The following is a 22,650-nucleotide window of genomic DNA, read 5'->3' as shown; positions in this document are numbered from 1 at the left end:
TACCAGCTATTATTAATTTGTAATGAGACTCAAATTACTTGATATTATATGCCTATCACAAGGTCCATACAGTTCGGACTGATCGATATGCTTATATCATATTATACACTCGAAAATGAACCCACTATATATTATACCTACTGATAGGATTAGCATCTAATCCTGAACTAATTCCATGCCATCTCATATGATTTTGTTGATGGAAAGCAATCGATCTGAATGTGCCCTACATATATTGGATAAAGGTGTTGTACATGCTGAATTTCTTTTTCTTTTTTCTTGTTTCTTTTTTGGCTATGATGTGATTGATCGAGTTACGTTCTGTGATTACAGGTACTTCTATAAATGGGAGAAAGCAATTGGGTTTCGAGAAAGAAGAAGGTGAAGACAGAACTTTATCTTTAATAAAAGGGTTCGACAAATAATTCTGCCTAAGCTTTATTATTACAGAAAAATGAAACATTCCATTAAGCTCTTATTGAGTTTGCTGACTTTAGGGTTTATGATTTAGCAATTGATTATGATGAATAAGAAGGTAATGGAAAATTTGCTGCTATGCAAAGACTAATTGGCATAGAACTGCTACGATTATTATTTTGGTTTATTCATTAGTTATACACCTCATTAAGGTTTACGAAATTCTTCGACCTATAGCTTGCTTTTACGAAATTGCTTATTTTCTGAAGTGGTCATTTTTGTGGGGAGAGGTTTTAATGAGAACAACTAAAATTAGAATTTCATGAGGATTTTCTTGTGAGACCTACTTTTCAATACATTTTTGTAAATTAACCGTTAGATGTTTAGATATTCATGTGTATATCATTTATGAAAATTGACAGGACCCGTCCATGATTTCACCTTGAAAATCTGAAAATCCAAAGTGGCCCTGTGGGGCCCACTTCAGAAGAAATTCTACCAAAACTTTGGCGAAACTCCCTCTAAAAGTGGACTACCAAAAACCTGTAGAAAGACATTTACATTTCTAAAATAATCCACCCTTATTCTTCTAGAGCCACCATGCTCCCTATATCACAACATCTCCCATTTTACAAACAATTCTCAACTTAAGAATATTAATCTCATAGGTTATCAGAACAATCTAAGGTACAAGCGTACAAGAGAATAGAATACAAGATAAAGGACCGATACTTTTATAATGCGGAAGCTATGACAGTTATGCCTCAACCCCATGTACGCTCGACCTCAAGCTAAACTGGCCTGCAAACTGGGCATTTAAAACCGAAGGGCCCAGGGGAAAACATTTAAAAAATCGTTAGAGTGAGTGGACAAAAATTAAGTAATTTCAAATGAATAAGTAAAACTTAATGTTTTCCCGAGTTATTCTCTAAAACCTCGCATGCAGTAATAATCTTGGAAATACTTTCAATCATCATCTTTACTGCAATCTTAATCACGTAAAAATAGAGCATCTTGCAATCTCTTAAAATCTCATCCTCAATCCTTTTTAAAATATCTTTTTCAAGAGGTTTGTTTGATGACTAGAAATGACTGTTGTCTAGTTATCTAATGCTATCAGGGGGGACTGCCACCCAGATGACGCATCGAAAGAGACTGCCAACCGGATTAGGAGGCGGTGGATAGAAGGGACTGCCAACTAACCACAGGTAGTTAGAAGGGACTGCCAACTAACTACCTCATGTCATCTGGAATGGACTGCCAACCGGGATGCAGTCTGGAAGGGACTGCCAACCAGACTATTACCTAGAAGGGACTACCAACTAGGTAATATACGCATGCGCCGAAGATAGCCTCCTCAATAAACTGGAAACAACCTCTTTCAATTACTTGCTTTCGGAAAGAAACTCTATATTACTTCAATAAATCATTAATAAATCACCGAAAGCATAACTCAAGATTATCTCACTAACTCAAACCTCAATATCTCAATAAATCATCGAAAGCATAAATCAAATACTCTGTAAATCAATAAATGCTTTCGGAAAGAAAACTCAATCTAACTTCAAGGCTGATAAGTGCGGAGCTCAAAATTCAATAAATCTCGATAATTCAATCATGCTCAAATATTCGATGAAACATTCGTACTCGTGAATCCTCATAAAAACCGATATTCGAAATCAATAGTTCTCATAATATTTTCTTAATCAGTCACTTCCCAAAAATCATTTCCCAACTCAATAACTCATAAATAAATAGCTTAAAAAATCTATTGAAAGCCCTCGGGAAGGAAATCCACTGAAAAATCTCGTAACTCATAGAGCATAATAAATCTCAAGAAATCAAACTCATAAAATCATAACACTCAATAATTCAAATAATAAATTAAACCTCAATCGGAAAAATAATAATATACTGCATGCACATTTAATTTAAAATAAATGTCCACTCACAGTACTATTTAGGCGATCACGCATACGAGTTCCTTCATCAACCAATAGCTCGGTATATCGCCCTGTACACAATTATAATTCATGAATAACGACTCGGCAATAGCTCGGTATATCTTCCTGTACACAATTATAATTCATGAATAACGATTCGGCAATTAAATACGATTCCTAAAATCAAATCCTCATAATCACATCTTCACTTCTTCTAGGATTCAACCCAAATTATACCAATAATACCAATTCGTTAATTTAAAGGTTCCAAGGCAGAACCGAGAGATATCCGACGGTTGGATTCTCGTAAATCGGTAATGAAAATTCTAAATTCCAGAAATTTCATAATCAACACAACTTTTCTTCAATTCCAACCAAATTCACATTTACGAGCTCTACATCAATTATAGGATTTAATATGCTAAAAATCGAAGTCAGAAAACTGCCCTACGTACCTCCATGCGCCAGCAGCCACCACCTCCAATGGCCACCAAATTTTGGCAGTAGCAACATCACAACAAACCCAACAAGTTTCTCAACTACAGCACATTCCAATTTTACCTTTAAGTGCTCAAAATTGGCCGGTGTAGAAAACCCAGAAAATCCAAGAACCTTAGGATCGGGCTTTGGTCGATTCTCCCTCTACACTGCAAATCGTGGCTCAAGGCTGGGGGGAAAATGATCCTTGGCAAAAACCGCACCTTCGACGCCGGTTAGGTGGCCAGAGACGGTCGGAATCGCCGGAAATCGACGAAACTTCCAAATTGCTACAGTGAGCTTCACTGCTCAATTCCGAGTTCCTTCGGCCGAGTCATCGAAAAACACCACCGCAGGTGTGATAAGGAGGTGGAGGCGAGCTTGCCGGTGCTCGGATTCTGTTGTGGGATGGCCGGAGGAGGAAGAACTCGGTGAAGGAAAAATCGTGCTGAAGAGGAGGAAAGGATCGGGGGAGAGGAGAGAGAAACTTACCACAGTAGTTTCCACCTTTTATAGAAACTTACTATGAACAGTAACTTTTTTATTTCTCTCATAACTTTCTTATACGAACTCCAATTTTTACGTACCACATATGCACGCGCTCGGTTTAATGTCCTCTACAACTTTCATGAAGAACATTTTCTCAAATTTTGACCCGATCAAAAAGTCAACTTTTAGGGCCACTACAAGTACTGAAACGACAGTAAAAGTGAAAATAAAGGTCGTTTACCGTCCAAATGACTAGTAAACCGGTGAATTCAGGTTCGGGACGTTACAAAAAATTTCAATCAAATTGAAAATTGTTAAGGCATTCATCGTGATTTATCCTTTATAAATATGAACGGTTCAATGTTTGACAGATTTGATTCGTCTATTGATTTGATCTAGTTTGATACCTTAACGATTAGCAATTTGGAAGAAATTTTTTAGAAGTTATCAACTCATGCATACATAAACATGTAAAAGTTGATTTGCGGTAATGTAATCGAAAAATGGGTCTTCCAAACCATTGATTAGAAAGTCCTTATAAAGTCTTCATTTAAGTGGTCTTCATTAAAAGCTCTCATATTTTTGTGTACCATCTCAGGTTTTACTAAACAAAAATAAAGTCATCTGTCTAACATACAAAACAAATTAAAACTATCAAAATTCTAAACATTTATAATAGTGAGAGGCAGAGATTAAGAAAACTAGTCATTTTTAACCAAAACTATATATACCAGCTATGAAGTTTGCTTGCTCTCCCTATTTTTGTGTACTAACTCAAGTTTTACTAAACAAAAATAAAGTCATCCGTCAAACATACAAAACTATCAAAATTCTAAAGATTTATAGTAGCTAGTGAGAGGCAAATATTAAGAAAACTAGTCATTTTTAACCAAAACTATACCGGCGCCCGTGAAGTTTGCTTGCTCTCCCAATTTTTGTGTACCATTTCAGGTTTTACTAAACAATAATTATAAAGTCATCTGTCGAACATACAAAACTAACTAAAACTATCAAAATTCTAAACATTTATAGTAGTGAGAGGCAGAGATTAAGAAAACTAGTCATTTTTCACCAAAACTATATATACCGGCCGTGAAGTTTACTTGCTCTCCCAATTTTTGTGTACCATCTCAGGTTTTACTAAATTAAAATTATAAAGTATCTGTCGAACATACAAAACTAACTAAAACTATCAAAATTCTAAACATTTATAGTAGTGAGAGGCAGAGATTAAGAAAACTAGTCATTTTTCACCAAAACTATATATACCGACCGTGAAGTTTGCTTGCTTTTCCTATTTTTGTGTACCATCTCAGATTTTACTAAACAAAAATAAAGTCATCTGTTGAACATACAAAACTAACAAAAATTATCAAAATTCTAAAGATTTATAGTAGTGAGAGGCAAATATTAGAAAACTAGTCATTTTTAACCAAAACTATACTGGTGCCGTGAAGTTTGCTTGCTCTCCCTATTTTTATATACCATCTCAGGTTTTACTAAACAAAAATATAGTCATCTGTCGAACATACAAAACTAACTAAAACTATCAAAATTCTAAACATTTATAGTAATGAGAGCAAAAATTAAGAAAACTAGTCATTTTTAACTAAAATATACCCGCGCCCGTGAAATTTGCTTAATTATCATTAAGGAACATGTGTAGGGTGATCTAGGTTACAAGACGATCGATTTTAATGCATGTCAAGTAAATCTATACCAAGCCTTTGCTTGGCCAGCAATGCACGTGGCAAGCGAAGAAGAATCCCACTTTTGGGTTGATTTTTTCTGAAGAGAGAGGAGAAGCCAAAATTAGAGAGCTCTATGGTCATCAACACTTATAAATAGCCACCACCATGCACGCCAAGTCTCCCACACCCAAACACAGAACCTTTCCTCATATTCTTTGCATTTTCCCCCAGTAATACCCACCACCGCCACCATGTCTGGAGAGAAGCACCACCACGGCCTCTTCCACCACCACAAGGACAACGAGGACAAACCGGTTGAAACCTCCGCCTACAAATCACAGACTACTTACGAAGGCGGAGGCTACAGCGAGACCACCGGTTATTCCGCTGAGGGAGAGGGTGGCAGGTACAAAAGTGAGACCACCGACGCGTATGGCTCAGCTGCTCCCGGAGGTGGCCGATGCACCAGCGAGACCACTGGTTACGTCAAGGAGGGACACGGTGGCAAGTACAGCGAGACCAGAACCGAAGCTTATGGCACCACTGAATCCGGAATCGATTACAAGAAGGAGGAGAAGCACCACAAACATCTCGAAGAACTCGGCGGGCTCGGTGCTGCTGCTGCTGGAGCTTATGCTTTGGTAAAAATTGAATTAACCCTACATATATTTAAATTCTAAAAGACCATTATATTATATGAACGCATCATCTACGTTTTAAGTTTGAAATTGACTTTCTCAGTTCTTTACAAACTCACTGACGGATCCATGAGTTAACTAGACGTTTTCTCTGTAGCGGAAACATGCTGGATATTACAAACCCCATCTCCATGCCAAAGTCTCTTGCATTCTTATAAGATTAAGTGGCGCATTTGGCATAGTAGATTACTTACAAGTTACAACAGCGCAGCTTCCCTTATTTTGGCCGATTAGGCAACATGTTTGAGTATTTTTATAAACTGCATGCATGTTGCTCGTGACAATACATAGGATGAGTTGCAAGAATTCATGACTAATTAGAGAAATTCGACATCGGTCCTGGACCCTACATATTCATCTTACAGAATAGGAACTACTTGACACCTCATTAAAACTCGGTCACAATGTGTCAAAATAATTTGTCCTTTGATCTTGTTGAAATTGTGATTTTTTTTCTTGTTCTTTTTTCTCTAAATTGTCAGTTGGAGTGGTAACTCTCTTTTAAGTATTTGTTAGTGACTTAATTGACTGATTATGATATCTTTTAATTTGCAGCATGAGAAGCATAAGGCAAAGAAAGACCCGGAGCATGCCCACAGGCACAAGATTGAAGAGGAGATCGCTGCAGTGGCTGCAGTTGGAGCCGGTGGGTTCGCCTTCCACGAGCACCATGAGAAGAAAGAGGCGAAGAAAGAGGCGAAGAAAGAAGAGGAAGAGGCTCATGGAAAGAAGCACCACCATCTCTTCTAAAACCCAGCTTCCGATGATCTCCATCAATAATTAACAATGTATACATCTATGCTTTGTTTGCATGTTTAACAAATTTTACTTATTTGTTCTCTGTCAATTAATTATGTGATCAACAGTATATGTACATTATCTCAGAGTCTGGGATTAATGCCTGTTGATAACATGTTTAACAATTATGTGTTCTTTGTGAGATATGGGTGTTATTTGGGTTTGCATATTTGCTCTTTTAGCATGCCATGTATGTCATTGTTGATAATAATAAATAATATCGTTTACTTGGTGTAATTTCTGTAATTTTTTTTTATGCCATGGCATCAATATTATTTTGTGGGAGGATCGTCAAAGGACGGTTGAGGGAGGGCCGTGGTTTTTTGGAAAGTGGGCGCTGACTATGGCTGAGTTCGATGGTTTGAAAGATCCGGCGCAAGTGCCGATCTCTTCTTTTCCAGTATGGGTGGAGATTATGGGTCTACCGCCGGCCCTAGCTACTGAGGGCGCTGTGGCGCTCATTGGCGCTACCTTAGGGGAGATCGTGCATCTAGATAAAGCTGGGATTCGTAAGGGTACGACGGCTAGGGTTCGTATCAGTCATGTTCTGTCGTCTCCGGTGAAACAGGTTTTCCCTCCATCCACCTTGATTTCACCTCTGGGGCATCTGCGATGGTCAGATTCCGCTATGAGAGGCTCGTTGGATTCTGCCAGGTTTGTGGTATGATGGAACATCAGCGGTCGGGTTGCGGTGGCCCTCCGGAAGCACTGCAGGTCTCCGTTGGTGCTAACCCTAACCCTAGTTTGGTGGGATCTGTAGCTCCGAGTCTTGCAGAGGTTTTGGCTCAGTCCACAGCGCCTAATCTGTTTACCTCCGTGGAAAAGTCGACTTCACTACAGGGTTTCTCAGTCGCCGCTCTAGCGGCCCAACTGGCCAAAATCCCATCTCCGGTTCAGGGGGTCAGTGCGCCCATGCAAACTGCTGTAGTGGTCCCATCTATCAGTGTTACGAAGAGAACGGCCTCTTCGGCCCTCATGCAATATTCCAAGCGTAAGAAGACAATTGAGAAGGCTCCTCAGGTGGAGGGCGTTGACCTTGGTTTTGAACCTGAATTGGCTCTGAAGAGTAAGAACGGGGTTCTCTTAGTTTCTCCGGCAAAGAAGGCTAAAATGGGACGTCCTCCTGGGCGTAAGAACAATCCAAAACCTGTGGGTTTGAAACCTAAGAAGCTGATTTCTGAGGATCCAAAACCTCGTAGGAAGAGGAGTTTTAAGGCAGTGGACAATCCTTCCTCTGGTGAAGGCAGCTCGGGTTTGGCTGCAGGAACACCCACCCTTACTGATAGGGAGGTTCACATGTCTTCTAGCAAAGGTTCTGAGCCTGAGGAATGCACTCCCATGGGTGCCCTCGAATAGGGGAAGTCGATGGGAACATGAATAAATTGGAATGGTCTTTTGTCTTTGGTTGGGGACCATTCTAGTAGTGTCGAACTATGTTTCTACAACACTTGAGCTTCATCTCATGGATTCATTATGTTTGATTAGTCTAGGCTTGTCTTAGGTTTTTCATTCATGACTCTTTCTGTTGTTGCCCGGAGTCCGGGTGAGTCATCTCTTGTAATGTTTCCTACTTTACTTCAATGGACTGACACCCCCCGCGTTCAAAAAAAAATATTATTTTGTGAATAACAACTTTAAAGAAATGATAACTGCCCTATCTTGCCGGATCGACGGTCCTCCGGTCTAGGTACATTGCCCTGCGTCGTTGGCTTTGAGTATCTACAGCATTTGGGTAGGTGGATTGTTGGATCTGTCTAACCTATGGACGTTGCACGGCTGTGGTAGATTGGGTCTGAGGAGCGGCTGCAGTGCACGGCTTCTCTTCTGGCCAACTTCTTGACCACGGAAGGACTGACTTGGACTGGTCTTGGTGGTCGCTGAATTGGGTGCGGCAGCGGTGTGCTTTTGTAGGCTGCACAAGGATCTGCAGCAAGGTTCGGCGTTCGAGGGGTGTAGTAGGCCGAGTCTTCGGCGGTCTTTGCTCGAGATGGTGATGCACGGCTAGAAAAGCCGGCGGCCAGAGCTATTCGAACGGTGTGCCGCCGGAGGACAGGACGGCGATGGCGGCAAAGGAGCAGCGAGCAGTGATGCTCCTCCTCTGTTGGCTTAGGGTTGGGCCTAGGCTCAACCTTGGACTGATGGGGCAGGGGACTCTTCCTGCTGGACAAGACTTGATTTGGGCTTGGACCTACGGGTTTGGGCTCAGCTCAAGGCAATCTGGCCCTAATGTATTAGGGTATTGAGCCTGTGTGAGGTTAGATTGACTTCTATGAGTCTTCTATGACGTTTCTAGTGTCTTATTTGTACCACAATTACATGATTGGCAAGTGGAGGGTAGTTGAATGATTTCTTTTCCGTATGAGCTAAGGCTTTTTCATTCTTGTGTAGGCTTGCTTAAATGTGAGCGTCCTAGTGATCTTTAATGGTTTGTTTTAGCTTAGGTAGATTATTCCGGATTTTCTTGCCGGATTTCTTATGTAAATTTTGGTAGACTTAAGTCATTTGTTGTTGATCTAATGAATTCAACTTCTATTTCAAAAACTACCCTATCTAGGCTGCGTTTGGGACTTTGGGGAGGGGGTGGGGGCTTTTTTGCTCCCCTGCTTATAAGCGCCTCTACATCTCGCGTTTGGTAAACCAGCTTCTCCTCTACTTTTTTCAGAAGCCAGCGCTGCTTCGATGGAAAAGCCAAAGCCGCCAGTGACCTGCTTTTAGAAGCAGGAGATGGCTTTTGTCACTATAGCTATACTTACTGTAGTTTAATGAACTTTTGGAAATACCGATTTCTATCCTCTCTTCGTTTCAGCAATTTCACAATGCCATGAAACCCTTCTCTTCCTTGTTCAAGTTCGAAGTGTCGCTTCATGACTCTGGTTTGATCTCTCTCTCTCTCTGACTGCCTTCACCTCGCCTCTCATCCGTGTTTGAAATCAAAGCCTCAATCCTTGATTGCTGGCTGCTTGGCAATTTGATTCATGGTTAGTCTTGTATCTATTTTAGTTTCAATTTCTTTGAATTTGATGAATGTTTGAGATAATATTGTTCTGGGTTTGACGGATATGAGATCAATTATGCTTGGATTGCTTTGAGTTTTAGAAATATTCTTTTTTTCTAGAGCTAAGATTGTATAGTTCGTTTAGATGGAATTGTAAATTCTTTGTCTTTTTGCTTAAATTTGTGTAATTGGGTACTGAATTAATGTGGGTTTAATTTTATTTTGAAAAATGGGAACTAGATCGAGTAGTTTTCTTCCAGTAGCTTCAATTTCTTCTTCCTCTTCCTCCCTTTGTTCACTCAGTTCAGACATGCCCGACTCTCCTAGACGGGTCTTATTTATATAATTATATGTTCTTTGTATGGTTTTAGAGAAAAATTTAGTTTCTTGGAATTTTGATGATTATAACTGAATGGGATTTGAACCACTATGGTGGTTGATTCTGTTGATTGCATTGCTTATACTAGTATTAAACTCTTACTGCTGATGCGGGGTTTGAACTAGTTGAATCATACTAGCATTGTATGGGTGCTTATTATGATCTTAGAACAAATACTCTTCAAGAGAAAAACAACATAAAATAGAAAGACGAGATGTTTGTATGCTATCTTAGAAAGGGTCGACTGATATATGGGAAATGGAGATGTGATCTTAATGGAAGCTGTTGAGAGAAGTGGAGGATATTATGAATGGGTGGACAGCCCAAAAAGGAGCAGATAGGAGTGCAGGGGGATGAGTTTTTTCTTTTTTGGAAGCTTTTGGTATAAGTGCATCATTGTGTTTTTCTGAATTTTTTCCTTGCTCTTTCTCAGTACATTCTCTTTCTTTCTTTGGTAGCCTAGGTACCTTGATAGTTAAGTCTAGTGCGTGTTTTAGATCTATGTTACCCTGTAAGAGTATTGGTTGAAAGCATTCCTGTAGAATCAGTATTAAGCCAGATGTGTTGAAAGCATGGACTGATTATGAAGGCATAAAGGTACAGATTTAGCTTTTCAGGTATTAATACTTCCATGAATGAGGTCATAATTTAAATATATTTTCTCCATCAAGCATCTCAATGTTGAAACTATATAAGAATCGATATAAAAACAATTGGGATAAATTGGAATGTTTTCTGATGTCCTGGTGATGTGTTAGTGTAGGTATGAATTACGTTACTGGTTTGACAAAAGCATTGGTTCAGTGGTGTATAACACTTGATAGTAGGTGAATTGACTCTCATAGCATTGGTTCTTTTGCACCATTTGCATCTTTCTTTTGCTTGTGTTATATTTTACTGAAAGTTTGACTCTCATAGCAGATCACCACATTCAAAACAATTGATTTCTCCCTCTTGCTTTATTTATTGTTTCTTCATATCTGTGTTCATTTAACATTACTCTTTCCAACTGGTCAGCGTTTTTATTGTTTTGCATCGATTGCAGCCTTGTGCTTCACTTAACCCAAAACTTAAATTGCATTGATGCTTACCATCCAGACTTTTAGCATTGTTCTTGTGATCCTTATGGACTATGGTGGTGGTCTATGAAAGTCATATGTGTAAGTCATTGAAAGAATGGCAACTACTATGATTAGAACTGTCAATTCAATAACAATGTATGATTCTAGTGTTGGGTTATCCGTCCTTTAACATTCAATTATTTGAGAATTGAATGTTACATATCAGCTTACTGGTCCTCTGGGTATGTTGTAGGTACTTGAGCATACTTGGGTTGGATCAACACAGCAAGAGTTGCTGCATTAGGTGGGGCTAGTAGTACATCCAAGAGGGAAAGGATTTAGTGCTTCTTATCTTAAGAAGGTTGTGTAGGAAGTGATTTCAAACTGTAGTGGATAAGTTCTTTCACAACTATTTTGTACCTTTTGTTATAAGCCATTTGACTTGTAGAGGTTGTTGAGATTTACAACTTGTCTGATTTTTTTTTTCCTTCTTATTTATTGTGTCTAACTTTTGAGATCCAAAGAGAAATAAATTTATTATGTTCAATTGGCCTCCCCCTTTAGCTGTATTTCTTTTTGCTTAATCTTATAGGTTTTACAATAGCTAAGTCAATGAGTAAACTATCTATAGAAGGTTTCAAGCTCTATGATTGCTCAAGTTGTTTCTGTTGGATTTTAACAAATGTCAGACCCTCTTTATGAATCAGGTGAACTTCATGCAACATGTCTTAGATACAGTGCATGTTGTTCATCTCGATAAATTGATCTCTTCTCTATATGTGCACGTTCTGAATGCTTTTTACTTGCTTTAGGAACCGAAACGATTCTTGGTGTCTCAGCATTATGGAAATGAGTAGTGGAAAATTGGAAATGGTATTTTGTCTTTGATGTTTTGTGAGAAAAGAAGATCATCACATTCAAAACAATTGATTTCTCCCTCTTGCTCTAAAATTGTCCAATATTAATCATATGATCACCATGATTTATAAAAATTGACAGTTAAGAAAAATTTATAAGGACATAATAAAGATTAAAATAATGATAACAAGAGCATTAAAGTGTTTAGCAAACTCAAAACTGGCTTGTGCTTTTTATTTGTAGAATTACTAATTTAGACATGAAAGATTATTTTGCCTTGATAAATGTTGTTCAAATATTTATAAAAAGTTATAAAAAGTCACTGACAACACTTATAAAAAGTCAATTTACCAAACACTTATAAAAAGTCAATTTACGTGTTGCATTATTTTGCCTTGATAAATGTTGCATTATTTTGCCTTGATAAATGTTGCATTATTTTGCCACTGACAACACTTATAAAAAGTCAATTTACCAAACACTCAATTGTTTTGCTTTTCAGCCACTTATTCTCAGAAATAAGCAGAAACCAGCTTTTTTTAAAAGCATGCACAACCATACCAAACACACCCCTAGACGGTATGTGGCATTCTCTTTGCTGTTTTTTCAAATGTACTAATGTCCATCGATGGAGATCATATATGGATGAATGTACGTTGTAGTTTAATTACTTCAATTAACTAACTTCGATTAGAGGTTTCATCTTCTCTTTTGGCCAATAGAGGCTTCAACTTCACTAGTGTCTCTTCCAGACACGAATATATTTGGCGATCTCTTCCATTAGAGGCTTCATCTTCATCAGTGCGTGGCTCTTCCAGAATCCAAACACGCATAGATTTTGGCGATCTCTTTAGACAGGGGTTAGTCGGCTTCTCTTAGTTGGATTTTGCTCAAACAAGCAAACTAACTAATAAACTGTGGTCCTAATGTTAATGAGTTCTAATTCTTAATTGATACTTTCTTGCGTCTAACTCTTTGTTGTTTTTCAAAAGAAGAGCTCCAAGGCCCAAATGACATATATTAACAGAGTAAATTACTAAATTTCATCATAGAAATATAACGTGGTGTTAGCACCAATGCGCGCAAACATTAAATAAATAACATGAAACTAGTACCCCTTAGTTAAAAACAACAAGATAAAGAACCAAAAAAAAAAATAACAAATTACATATAAGTTATTGACAAAAGATGATTTAACAAATAAATCATCTAAAGATTGAATTAAACATATAAGGACTAAATCTTACAAATAAGGACAATGTGCTATCCACTTGCCACATGTCATGAGTTAATTTACCTTTTTATCCTTATCTACTTCTTTTGACTTCTAATCCCTTTATAAGGTTAAATATTACAAATAAGGACAATCTGCTCTCCACTTGCCACATGTCATGAATTAATTTACTTTTTTACCCTTAACTACTTTTTTTGACTTTTTTTATTTATTTCTAATTCCTTTTATGTTACTTTTTTTTATTTTTTAGAATAATCACTTTATATTACTTTTTTGGGAAAAACTTATAAACAGTACCTGAATTACGGGCCACTAATAACTTTCGTACCTCAACTTCAAAAACTATCACAATGGTACCCAGATTATCTAACACGACCTAACATTCATACATGCCGTCCACTTTGCCGTTAACGGTGTTAAATTTACAAGGGTAAATCTGTCATTTCACTGTTCATCTCTCTTATCATGGCACTGTTCATTTTTTAAAAAAATTAAAAAAAAATTTTCTCTCCTCAGGAAGAAAAAATTTAAAAAATTTTAAAAAATGAACAGTACCATGGTAAGAGAGATGAACAGTGAAATGACAGATTTACCCTTGTAAATTTAACACCGTTAACGGCAAAGTGGATCCCAGGTATGAATCTTGGGTCGGGGTGAAAAGTCCAGGTACCAAAATGATAGTTTTTGAAGTTGAGGTACGAAAGTTACTAGTGGCCCATAGTTTGGGTACTATTTATATTGTTTTCCCTACTTTTTTTTTATGTTACTTTTTTTCGTAACTTAGCTTTATCGATATTTTAAACTTTCCAAAATATCTTCAAAACTAGTTTTAGATACGAATATTTACCACATATATCAAAACTTCCATCAAATTTTCTAAATTTTAATTTAAGCAAAATATCCATTGAAATTTCCACAATTTTGAGGTACAAAATTTTCTAAACTTCGTCTCACTAGTACATTTCCCAACACAAATCCCCTCTTCCGGTAATGTACTCGTCATCGCGTAATCCTGCTACAACACTTGTACTCGTGTTCTGCTACTGCACTCGTCATCGCCTAATCCTGCTACTGCACTTGTCATCCCCTAATCCTGCTACTGCACTCATACTCGTCAAGTTCTGCTACTGCACTTGTCATTGCCTAATCTTGCTACTGCACTCGTTGCACTTGTACTCGTGTTCTGCTACTGCACTCGTCATCGCCTAATCCTGCTACTGCACTCGTCATCGCCTAATCCTGCTACTGCACTTGTCATCACCTAATCCTGCTACTGCACTCATATTCGTCCAGTTCTGCTACTGCACTTGTATTCGTGTTCTGCTACTGCACTTGTACTTGTGTTCTGCTACTGCACTCGTCATCGCCTATTCCTGCTACTGTACTCGTCCAATCTGATATAGTAGCACATAGCAATAATGAACAGCAGAAATAAACTTCAAATAAACACAGTTGCACATAGCAATAATGCACTGCAGAAACAAACTTCACTTTAACACAATAGCACATACCTTCAAATAAATTTCACAAATACAAGAAACTGCACACAGTAGCACATAAAATAAACTGCACAAAGAAACTTCAATTGAACACAGTAGCACATAGCAATAATAAACAGCAGAAATAAACTACAATTGAACACAGTAGCACATAGCTACAGAAATAAACTTCAATTGAACACAGTAGCACATAGCAATAATGAACAGCAGAAATAAACTTCAAATAAACACAGTAGCACATAGCAATAATGAACTACAGAAACAAACTTCATTTTAACACAGTAGCACATAGCAATAATGCACTGCAGAAAGAAACTTCATATAAACTGCACACAGTTGCACATAGCAATAATGCACTGCAGAAACAAACTTCACTTTAACACAGTAGCACATAGCAATAATGCACTGCAGAAAGAAACTTCAATTGAACACAGTAGCACATAGCAATAATGCACTACAGAAAGAAACTTCAATTGAACACAGTAGCACATAGCTGCAGAAATAAACTTCAATTGAACACAGTAGCACATAGCAATAATGCTCTGCAGAAAGAAACTTCATATAAACTGCACACAGTTGCACATAGCAATAATGCACTGCAGAAACAACCACAAGGAAAATTTCAAATGCAAAATGAAAGTAACTGTTTCCCAAACACAAACAAAAGTTTCGAGAACCACAATTTCGAAGCCACATTCAACATGCACATGCATACACGAATTCAAACCACAACACAGACACAGTAGCTAATATACAAATCCTCGAAATCAATTATACAAATGTTGAGGTTTCAAGCTGGGTAAATCGAACTTTGGAGGTTTCGATTCTACTGCTACTTTTGATTTGCTCAGGTTTGGAGATTTCAATCGATTCTACTGCTACTTTCGAAGACACATAAATTAAGGCAGCAAAATTTGAGTAAGAGCTTACCTTATCAACCTCCATTGGAGCCAGATTCAAGCAGAGTGCTACTGCTTCGGATCTCTTGCAGTGCGTTTTGGATCCGTCAGAGATTTTAGGGTTTCTGACTGAGTGCTACTGCTTCCCCTGAGTGCTACTGCTTCCCAACACTCCAAACTGAGTGTTACTGCTTCAAACGGCACAATCCTTAACGTTTTCTGAAAATTTTCAAGGTTATGTCAGTCAATTGTATAATTAGCCGTAGTGATTTCCACATCCAAGAACCAACTGAAACTACAGTCAACTATGAAAACAATTAGACCAGAAATCTTTAAACCCTAACTGAAAGGAATCCAAAAAATTTTCTCAAGTCGGTGCCAGTAAATTGTCAAATTAACTTCGATTCATTTCCAAGAAATAACTAATCTTACAATACTCAGATAATTAAGCGAAAACCCCAAGAAACTCGAAATTAGAAAAGTGGTACTGACCGGAATTCACGGTCACGAAGCCCATTAGATCGTCGCCGTCGTCTTCGTGAATGGTGAGCGCATCGTCGTCGCCGGCGCGATTCAGATTAGAATAAGAGGCGAAGGTCGATTCCGGAATCAATTTGAGTGCTACTGGAGATTTTTTTGCAGTGCTACTGCTTCGGAGATTCAAGCTAGATCCGTCGCCGTCGTCTTCGTGAATGGTGAGCGCATCGTCGCCGCCGGCGCGATTCAGATTGGAGTCAGAGGCGCAGGTCGATTCCGGAATCAAGCTGAGTGCTACTGAAGATTTTGCAGTGCTACTGCTTCAAGCCAGATCCGTCGCTGGAGAGAAATTCACGTTTGGGCTTTTTTGCGTTTTGTGTTTTGGGATTTCAAGTTTAGGTCGTTGGATTGTGGCAGTGGCATAAGCGTAAATTTTAATAAAAACTGAACATTTTAGTCATTTTGTAACATAATTCGAAGCCAGGCCCAGTTACATTTGGTTTTGGACCTGAGCTTGTGTCCTTATTTGTATAAAATAAATTGAAGGTGGGTTTTCTGTGTTTATATATTTGGTGAGGTGCTACTGTATAATTTTCTTAAAAAAAAACCACCCAAAGTAAAGTTTTTTTTTTATTATTATTTTTTTTTTAAGCCTAATGCAAGTTTATGATTTAGGTTTATAAGTTGGGAAAACTCCTATATTCAGGTCACAAATTTTTAGGCAAAACTCACTAAAATCATATATTCTTACTCAAGTAATTACAACCCGATAGCCCGACCGGGCTAAGGAAAATCCTAACCCTAAACCCTATTTTATAAGTTATATATGAGTATTGATTTCTACACAGCGCACATAAGTAAACACTTGAAAGTGAATCAACGCAATTATGTTCTGATCACATGATAAACGGATGCTCAAACGGGAGTGACTCCTTTTCTACTCTATTAATTAATTCCCTCTCCCTATTCTTTCTCACACTTTTTCTAAACCCAATTCAAATTTACCAACCATCCCGTTGAGAATAGTTCAGTCCATTACAAAGAAGGGTCCCGTAGTATTGATCGATTAATGCTCAACCACATCAACATGTGTGCATATACATACATATAGATTGATCAAAGAAACTTCTTTCTTTTTCTTCTTAATTTCATGCTTGCCTCATTATGCATATGTCTGGACGTACGTATATGAGTACTTGAGTAGTGCGTATCAATTCATAGTCGACTCTGGTCGTATTAGACCTCATATCGGCCATAATATCTCTTCCATCGAAGAGAAGAGAATGGGGCTAGGTTAATTGAGTTTTGATGAGTTCGTGAATTATAAGCTTGAAGAAAGTACCATGCCCTAAAAATCCATCACTAATAACTAGTTGTGACTCTCTTTTGCGATGGAAAGCATTCAAAGGCATAGATCAAGATCATCAACCACCATAAATCATATGGATATATATGCACTCCATTAATTTGTGTGACTCATGAATGACATACAAAGTTAGAATGGCAGGTTATGGAGAATGGCACGTTTTTTTTATTTTGATAGTTTTTTGGTCTGAAAAACAAAAGAAAAATGGAACCTTTCCTTTCTTGGATAGACACATGTAATTAGCTGAGAGCAATAGTAAACCCCGATCCAATCATGCCCTCTTCTCCTTCATGAAATAAATAGTTAAATGATAGCCTGCTACCAGCTATTATTAAGTTGTAATGAGACTTAAATTACTTGATATTATATGCCTATCACAAGCTCCATACAGTTGGGACTGATCGATATGCTTATATCAAATTATACACTCGAAGATGAACCCTCTTTATATACCTACCGATAGGATTCGCATCTAATTATGCTGAACTAATTCCATGCCATCTCATATGATTTTGTTGATGGAAAGCAATGGATCTGAATCTTTTTTTCTTTTTCTTTTTTTGTCTATAATGAGATTGATCATTACATACAGGGCCGTCCCGTGACAAAATGAGGCATAAGGCAAAATTTAGAGAGACCTTCCTAATAATTTTTTTCATTGAAAAAAAAATTGTCAGCAAAGCTAAGTTCAAACGAAAACATAGCAAATTATATAAAGAAATAAAAAGTAACAATGACAATAAAGAACAATATAACCTAATTTTTTAATCACAAAATTTTAGACTTCAGGCCTTGACGGTTTGTTACAATTGTATCAACTATCTGAATTCTGATTACGAAATTAGAATAGATGATGAAATTCAGAATTAAATAGACATAAAAGGAAGAAATGTTACTCTTTGTCTTTGAAAGAATCATAGGGAAATAAAAAATTCATGTTTCAGCAGCTAATAACGTTTCATTTTTGCCCAAATTGGTGAAAGTGAGAGCAAAACTTTTAGTTATCTTCTTTCTAATCCCAGAGTGATGGTGAAAGAGGAAAGTTTGGGGTGTTTAACTTACAAATACAGAAGAAAAAGAGGAAATCTTGAGGCCTCAGGGAGTCACGGATTTGATTTCATCGGCACTGACGTCGTCTTCTACAGACTGCAGTTCTACGTCTTTTTTCTTTTACTATCTGTTTTTTTTTTTTTTTTTTAACATATACCCCAAACTGAGGTCCAAGGCCACTGCCTTGGCTGCCTTGGTCAAAGGACGGCCCTGATTACATACTATAAATGGAAGAAAGCAATTGGGTTTCGAGAAAGGAGAAAGTGAAGACAGAACTTCTTTAATAAAAGGGTTCGACAAATAATTCTGCCTAAGCTTTATTATTAGAGAAAAGTGAATCGTTCCATTAAGTTCTTAATGAGTTTGTTTGACTTGAGGGTTTATGGTTTAGAAATTTAATGAATAAAAAGGTAATGGAAAATGTGCTGCTATGCACAGACTAATTAGCATAGAACTGATACGATTATTATTTTGGTTTATTCAATAGTACTCTTCATTAGTTATACACCTCATAAGTGTGAGAGAATTAAGACATAACAAGCAGCAAACAAACCATACAAAGTTATTTATTCCAGATTACCATAACTGGATTCTTCAAGGAGCCATATCAGCCTGATAAGGAACATGAACTGCTCTATTAGGATGAAGAAGGTACGGTGGTGATGGTATCGACGGAGGAGAATGATGAGTTTGTTCAGCCTCGTCGCAATAACCTTTGAGAATATCAGTCTCTTCCGTGGTAAACCCTAGCGCGCCGAGCAAGGCAGGCCAGCACTGGTGCTCGATTACCCGAATAGCTTCACAACATCCATCACCCAAAGAAGTCTGGCCATTCAAGAAAAACATTATAGCCTCACCGCTACATGACTGGAGCTGAAGCAAGGAATCCCAGCAGTTGGAGGATTCTCCATCCAAATTCAACCTAGCTGCCAGGCTTGGATCTGATCCGGTTGGGTCATTCGTCACCAAGGGTCGATAAGCAGAAGCCATGAACGGCATGGTTAGGGCAATGAGAGCAGTGAGAGTTAGGAAGAGATTGGAAGTGTTAAAGGCCATTGTGATTCTGTTATTCAGGAGATAATGTGTCATGTGTGAAGGGACAGAGGAGAAGCGAGGGTTTAAGTAGTGATGGAGATGCGAAAGCGTTACGTGCATGGGGTGGTGAAGAGGCTCACGATCTATCAGTAATAATCAATTGATTATTCATATAATTAGCGATGGTTTTGTGATGTTTGGTTTCCCTTGGTTGGGCTGCTCTCTTTGTGGGCTTGTGCTTTGCGCGCTTTGTACGTTGAGTTTTTGGTTGGTATGTTTGGGTGCCTGTATAATTCTTCTATCCCCACATCTTCCCCATCGTTTTTATTTTTTGGTTATCTTTCAATTTTTGCCACATTAATCATCCACATTGCAAAATTAAATTGACCATCATTCATGAATTTCCGACCATTCACATAATTTGGCGATAAATTACTGAATAACTATATCGATAGTCTTAAGTTTGGAGTGTGGTACTCTTTCTAGGGACTTGTTTAGTTTGGGTTTAATGAGGCCACTAGAAACTCTTTATTTATAAATTATTACCAAAAGTTAAATGAATATTTTCTCCAATAAAACAATAATAAATAAATAAATAAATTGTATCGATAATATTAATTCTTTTCGGTGCCCTTCGTAGCGAATTTCTGCACACGTAATTTCTGCAACTCAGTGTTCTGCTGAAATTTCTCATATTTTTGGCATCCAAATGAAATTGTCTAGTATGGCTCTCGACCGCCAACCTTTATATTTCTCTTCTGGTCAGTTTAACAACAACTGTGGCTGTAGTTTAGTGGTGAGAATTCCACGTTGTGGCCGTGGAGACCTGGGCTCGAATCCCAGCAGCCACATTCTATTTTTTAAGGAGTCTTTTTGCCTTTTTTTTTTTTTTTTTTTACAATTTTTTTTAACAAAAAAATTTAAGTAATTTTCTTATTAATCATGAAGTGCTCCAGGGCTTCAGGCTCTCAAGAGCAGCTAGTGTATGTCTGTGTCTATATATATATATATATATATATATATATATATATTTTCCCTTCTTTTTTCTTTTTTGAACACAAGCTAGAATATTTCTAGTTTCTCTTTAGGATAGTGCGAGGTGTAGTCCAATAAAATGGCTACGACACTAAGTGGCCTTATCACTTCTTGGAGGAGTACAGGCCAGCGCTTGTGCTCACTGCACCAGAAGTTCAAAACCCCGCCGAGGTGGAGGTTAAATTGTAGCGGCCACCTAGCTAGTGGGCGTTTGAAAATCAATGACAATTAATGGTACTTAAATATATAGGTTGACAACGTTGGTATTGGGGTTTGTCATGGAGCTCTTAGCCTCTTACACGTCCCAACATATTCTCTTCATATTGAGGCAGAAGCAGTTCGGTAGGCTAGGTTTGCTTTGTGATACATCAAGGGTGGCCTGCGGTGGATCTTGGAACATGGAAGTGACTCTTGAGAAGGAGTGGGCACCCCTTGTAAGAAAATATATGCATGTGGACTTGACATAATCAATGAAAATAACAAATTGATTTAGCTTGAGATAAATGACTAGGAATTAATATATAGATGTACTAATACAAGAAATATACTGATCAAGTGTGTCTGTGATGAGAGTACGTAGCACTCACTTTATCTAAGTACAAGATTAATCAAAGAGGTATGGTAGAGAATGCAAGAAATACTTAGTCTACATAAAATTTACAAATGAATAAATGGTTTTTACTTTCATTACGACTAACAATATAAATTCTTTTCAGATAAAAGAAGCTTGAACTCAATGAAAGGTGGAATACCGTTGTAGTTGTTGTTACTACATTTAAATTGCTACTACTCATATGGTTCTCATCGATAACCCATGTATTTTCTTACAACTTATACATGTACTTGTGTTCGAAGCATGTACATTTATATTGGATTGAGTACGTTTGTGTTATTGTGAAATAATCTCGAGCAATTCTGGAATATGCATAAAGTTTTACAACTCTAAGATTAGCCGCATCTCATGGATGATCTCTACGATGTTGGTATATTTGCTATCAATCCCATCAAATTCAACATATTTATCATGAAACGGTATTGTTTATAAATTTACACACTACCTTATTAATCTTAATAATTTATAATTAATCGTGATAATAGAATTTAGAATATACTCTACAAAAAGCAACTTGATGCTTATGGAAGCCCAACCCAAATGATGAAAATTTAGCTAGATGATAACATCTCAAACTCTGTGGCATGAGCTGAGAAGGAAAAAAAAAAAAAAAGTATTCTTCAAAATCAATAAACACCAATAAATAACTAATCAGGAATAGAGCAAATATTCACTGCCATTTGCAGAGTCGCAGACACTGTCACTATGAACAGTGATGGGCAACCAAATATTGTATTTAAACAAACAAAAGCCAAGACAAAAACATCAACAACAAAAAAAAATTAACGAAAACGTAAATAAAAACAAAAATAAAATTAGTAATAAATGACGCAATTAACTGGTCAAGAAATATTTAAAAATGTGCCCGCTCTCCCATTTTCCCACGAAAATCTCGCGCGGTTTCCCACCGACAGAATAGCACTTCTCTCTATTAATTTTATATTAACCAATAATATTCTATTTGCATCATTTAGTAAAATAATAAAAGAAAAAAGAATAATATTATTTGTTGGTCCACTCTGACAGCTACTGAAAGCTACAGACACGAAATCAATTCAACAAAACGTGTACACGTGCTACATGATTATACTATCCCGTCCAAATATGTTAGCAAATATTAAATACTTCCTCATAATTCCAAGTTTTTATTTTATATTTTATGGGGAAACAAACAAGAACATTAGCAAGAGATTGTAACTTAGGCGTCTTTTGGACGAAGTAGGCATGATTAAAAGTATAAGGACGTTAAGGGGAAGCTTCATTAATCCACATTTGCAATTATGAGATTTGGTAGTCGATAGCGAAAACTGCACCTATTGTAAAATTTACTTCTCGAGTTATTTTGAAATAATGGTGATTCGGAGAGTAAGTATATAAACTGTTATTTTGAGAAAAGATATGTAAGCATAGTGAACTATAATATTAAACTATAATTAAAATATTGGAAATTGTGGACATATTACATTTCAAGAAAAAAAAAATTAGATTAAAATATCGAGAAAATATTCACAGAAAATTCATACCAAATTTTTAATAAAAAATTGTATAATTAACTAAAACAAAATATTAGAAAGTTGCAAAAATTCATTATCAATACTTGTGAGAAAAAAAATTTGAAAAACATTATCAATATTTT

At 37.2% G+C, this 22,650-nt stretch overlaps 2 protein-coding genes and 1 non-coding gene across 3 annotated transcripts; 2 read left to right on the top strand and 1 right to left on the bottom strand.

Moving 5' to 3' along the window:
- Positions 1-5,193: 5,193 nt before the first annotated feature.
- LOC112172121 (abscisic stress-ripening protein 3) lies at positions 5,194-6,743 on the top strand. Its single transcript, XM_040508847.1, has 2 exons — positions 5,194-5,658; positions 6,271-6,743. The coding sequence occupies exons 1-2, from the start codon at positions 5,269-5,271 to the stop codon at positions 6,463-6,465; spliced, it is 585 nt and encodes a 194-aa protein (XP_040364781.1). The 5' UTR covers positions 5,194-5,268; the 3' UTR covers positions 6,466-6,743.
- Positions 6,744-18,791: 12,048 nt separating this feature from the next.
- Positions 18,792-19,481, bottom strand: LOC112168906 (egg cell-secreted protein 1.3). The gene has a single exon (XM_024305840.2). The coding sequence runs from the start codon at positions 19,418-19,420 to the stop codon at positions 18,926-18,928; it is 495 nt and encodes a 164-aa protein (XP_024161608.2). The 5' UTR covers positions 19,421-19,481; the 3' UTR covers positions 18,792-18,925.
- A 664-nt stretch (positions 19,482-20,145) lies between these two features.
- On the top strand, positions 20,146-20,217 carry TRNAH-GUG. Its single transcript has one exon. It is a non-coding gene; the product is annotated as a tRNA-His (tRNA).
- Positions 20,218-22,650: the final 2,433 nt, after the last annotated feature.

Source organism: Rosa chinensis, chromosome 6 (assembly GCF_002994745.2).
Source record: "Rosa chinensis cultivar Old Blush chromosome 6, RchiOBHm-V2, whole genome shotgun sequence".
Taxonomy (NCBI): Eukaryota; Viridiplantae; Streptophyta; class Magnoliopsida; order Rosales; family Rosaceae; genus Rosa; species Rosa chinensis.
This window is presented reverse-complemented; position numbering and strand designations above follow the sequence as displayed.

Coding starts and splice junctions, on each gene's coding strand:
- LOC112172121 (XM_040508847.1), top strand. CDS start 5,269: ATGTCTGGAGAGAAGCACCACCACGGCCTCTTCCACCACCACAAGGAC. Junction 5,659..6,270: donor CTGCTGGAGCTTATGCTTTG/GTAAAAATTGAA, acceptor TTTAATTTGCAG/CATGAGAAGCATAAGGCAAA.
- LOC112168906 (XM_024305840.2), bottom strand. CDS start 19,420: ATGACACATTATCTCCTGAATAACAGAATCACAATGGCCTTTAACACT.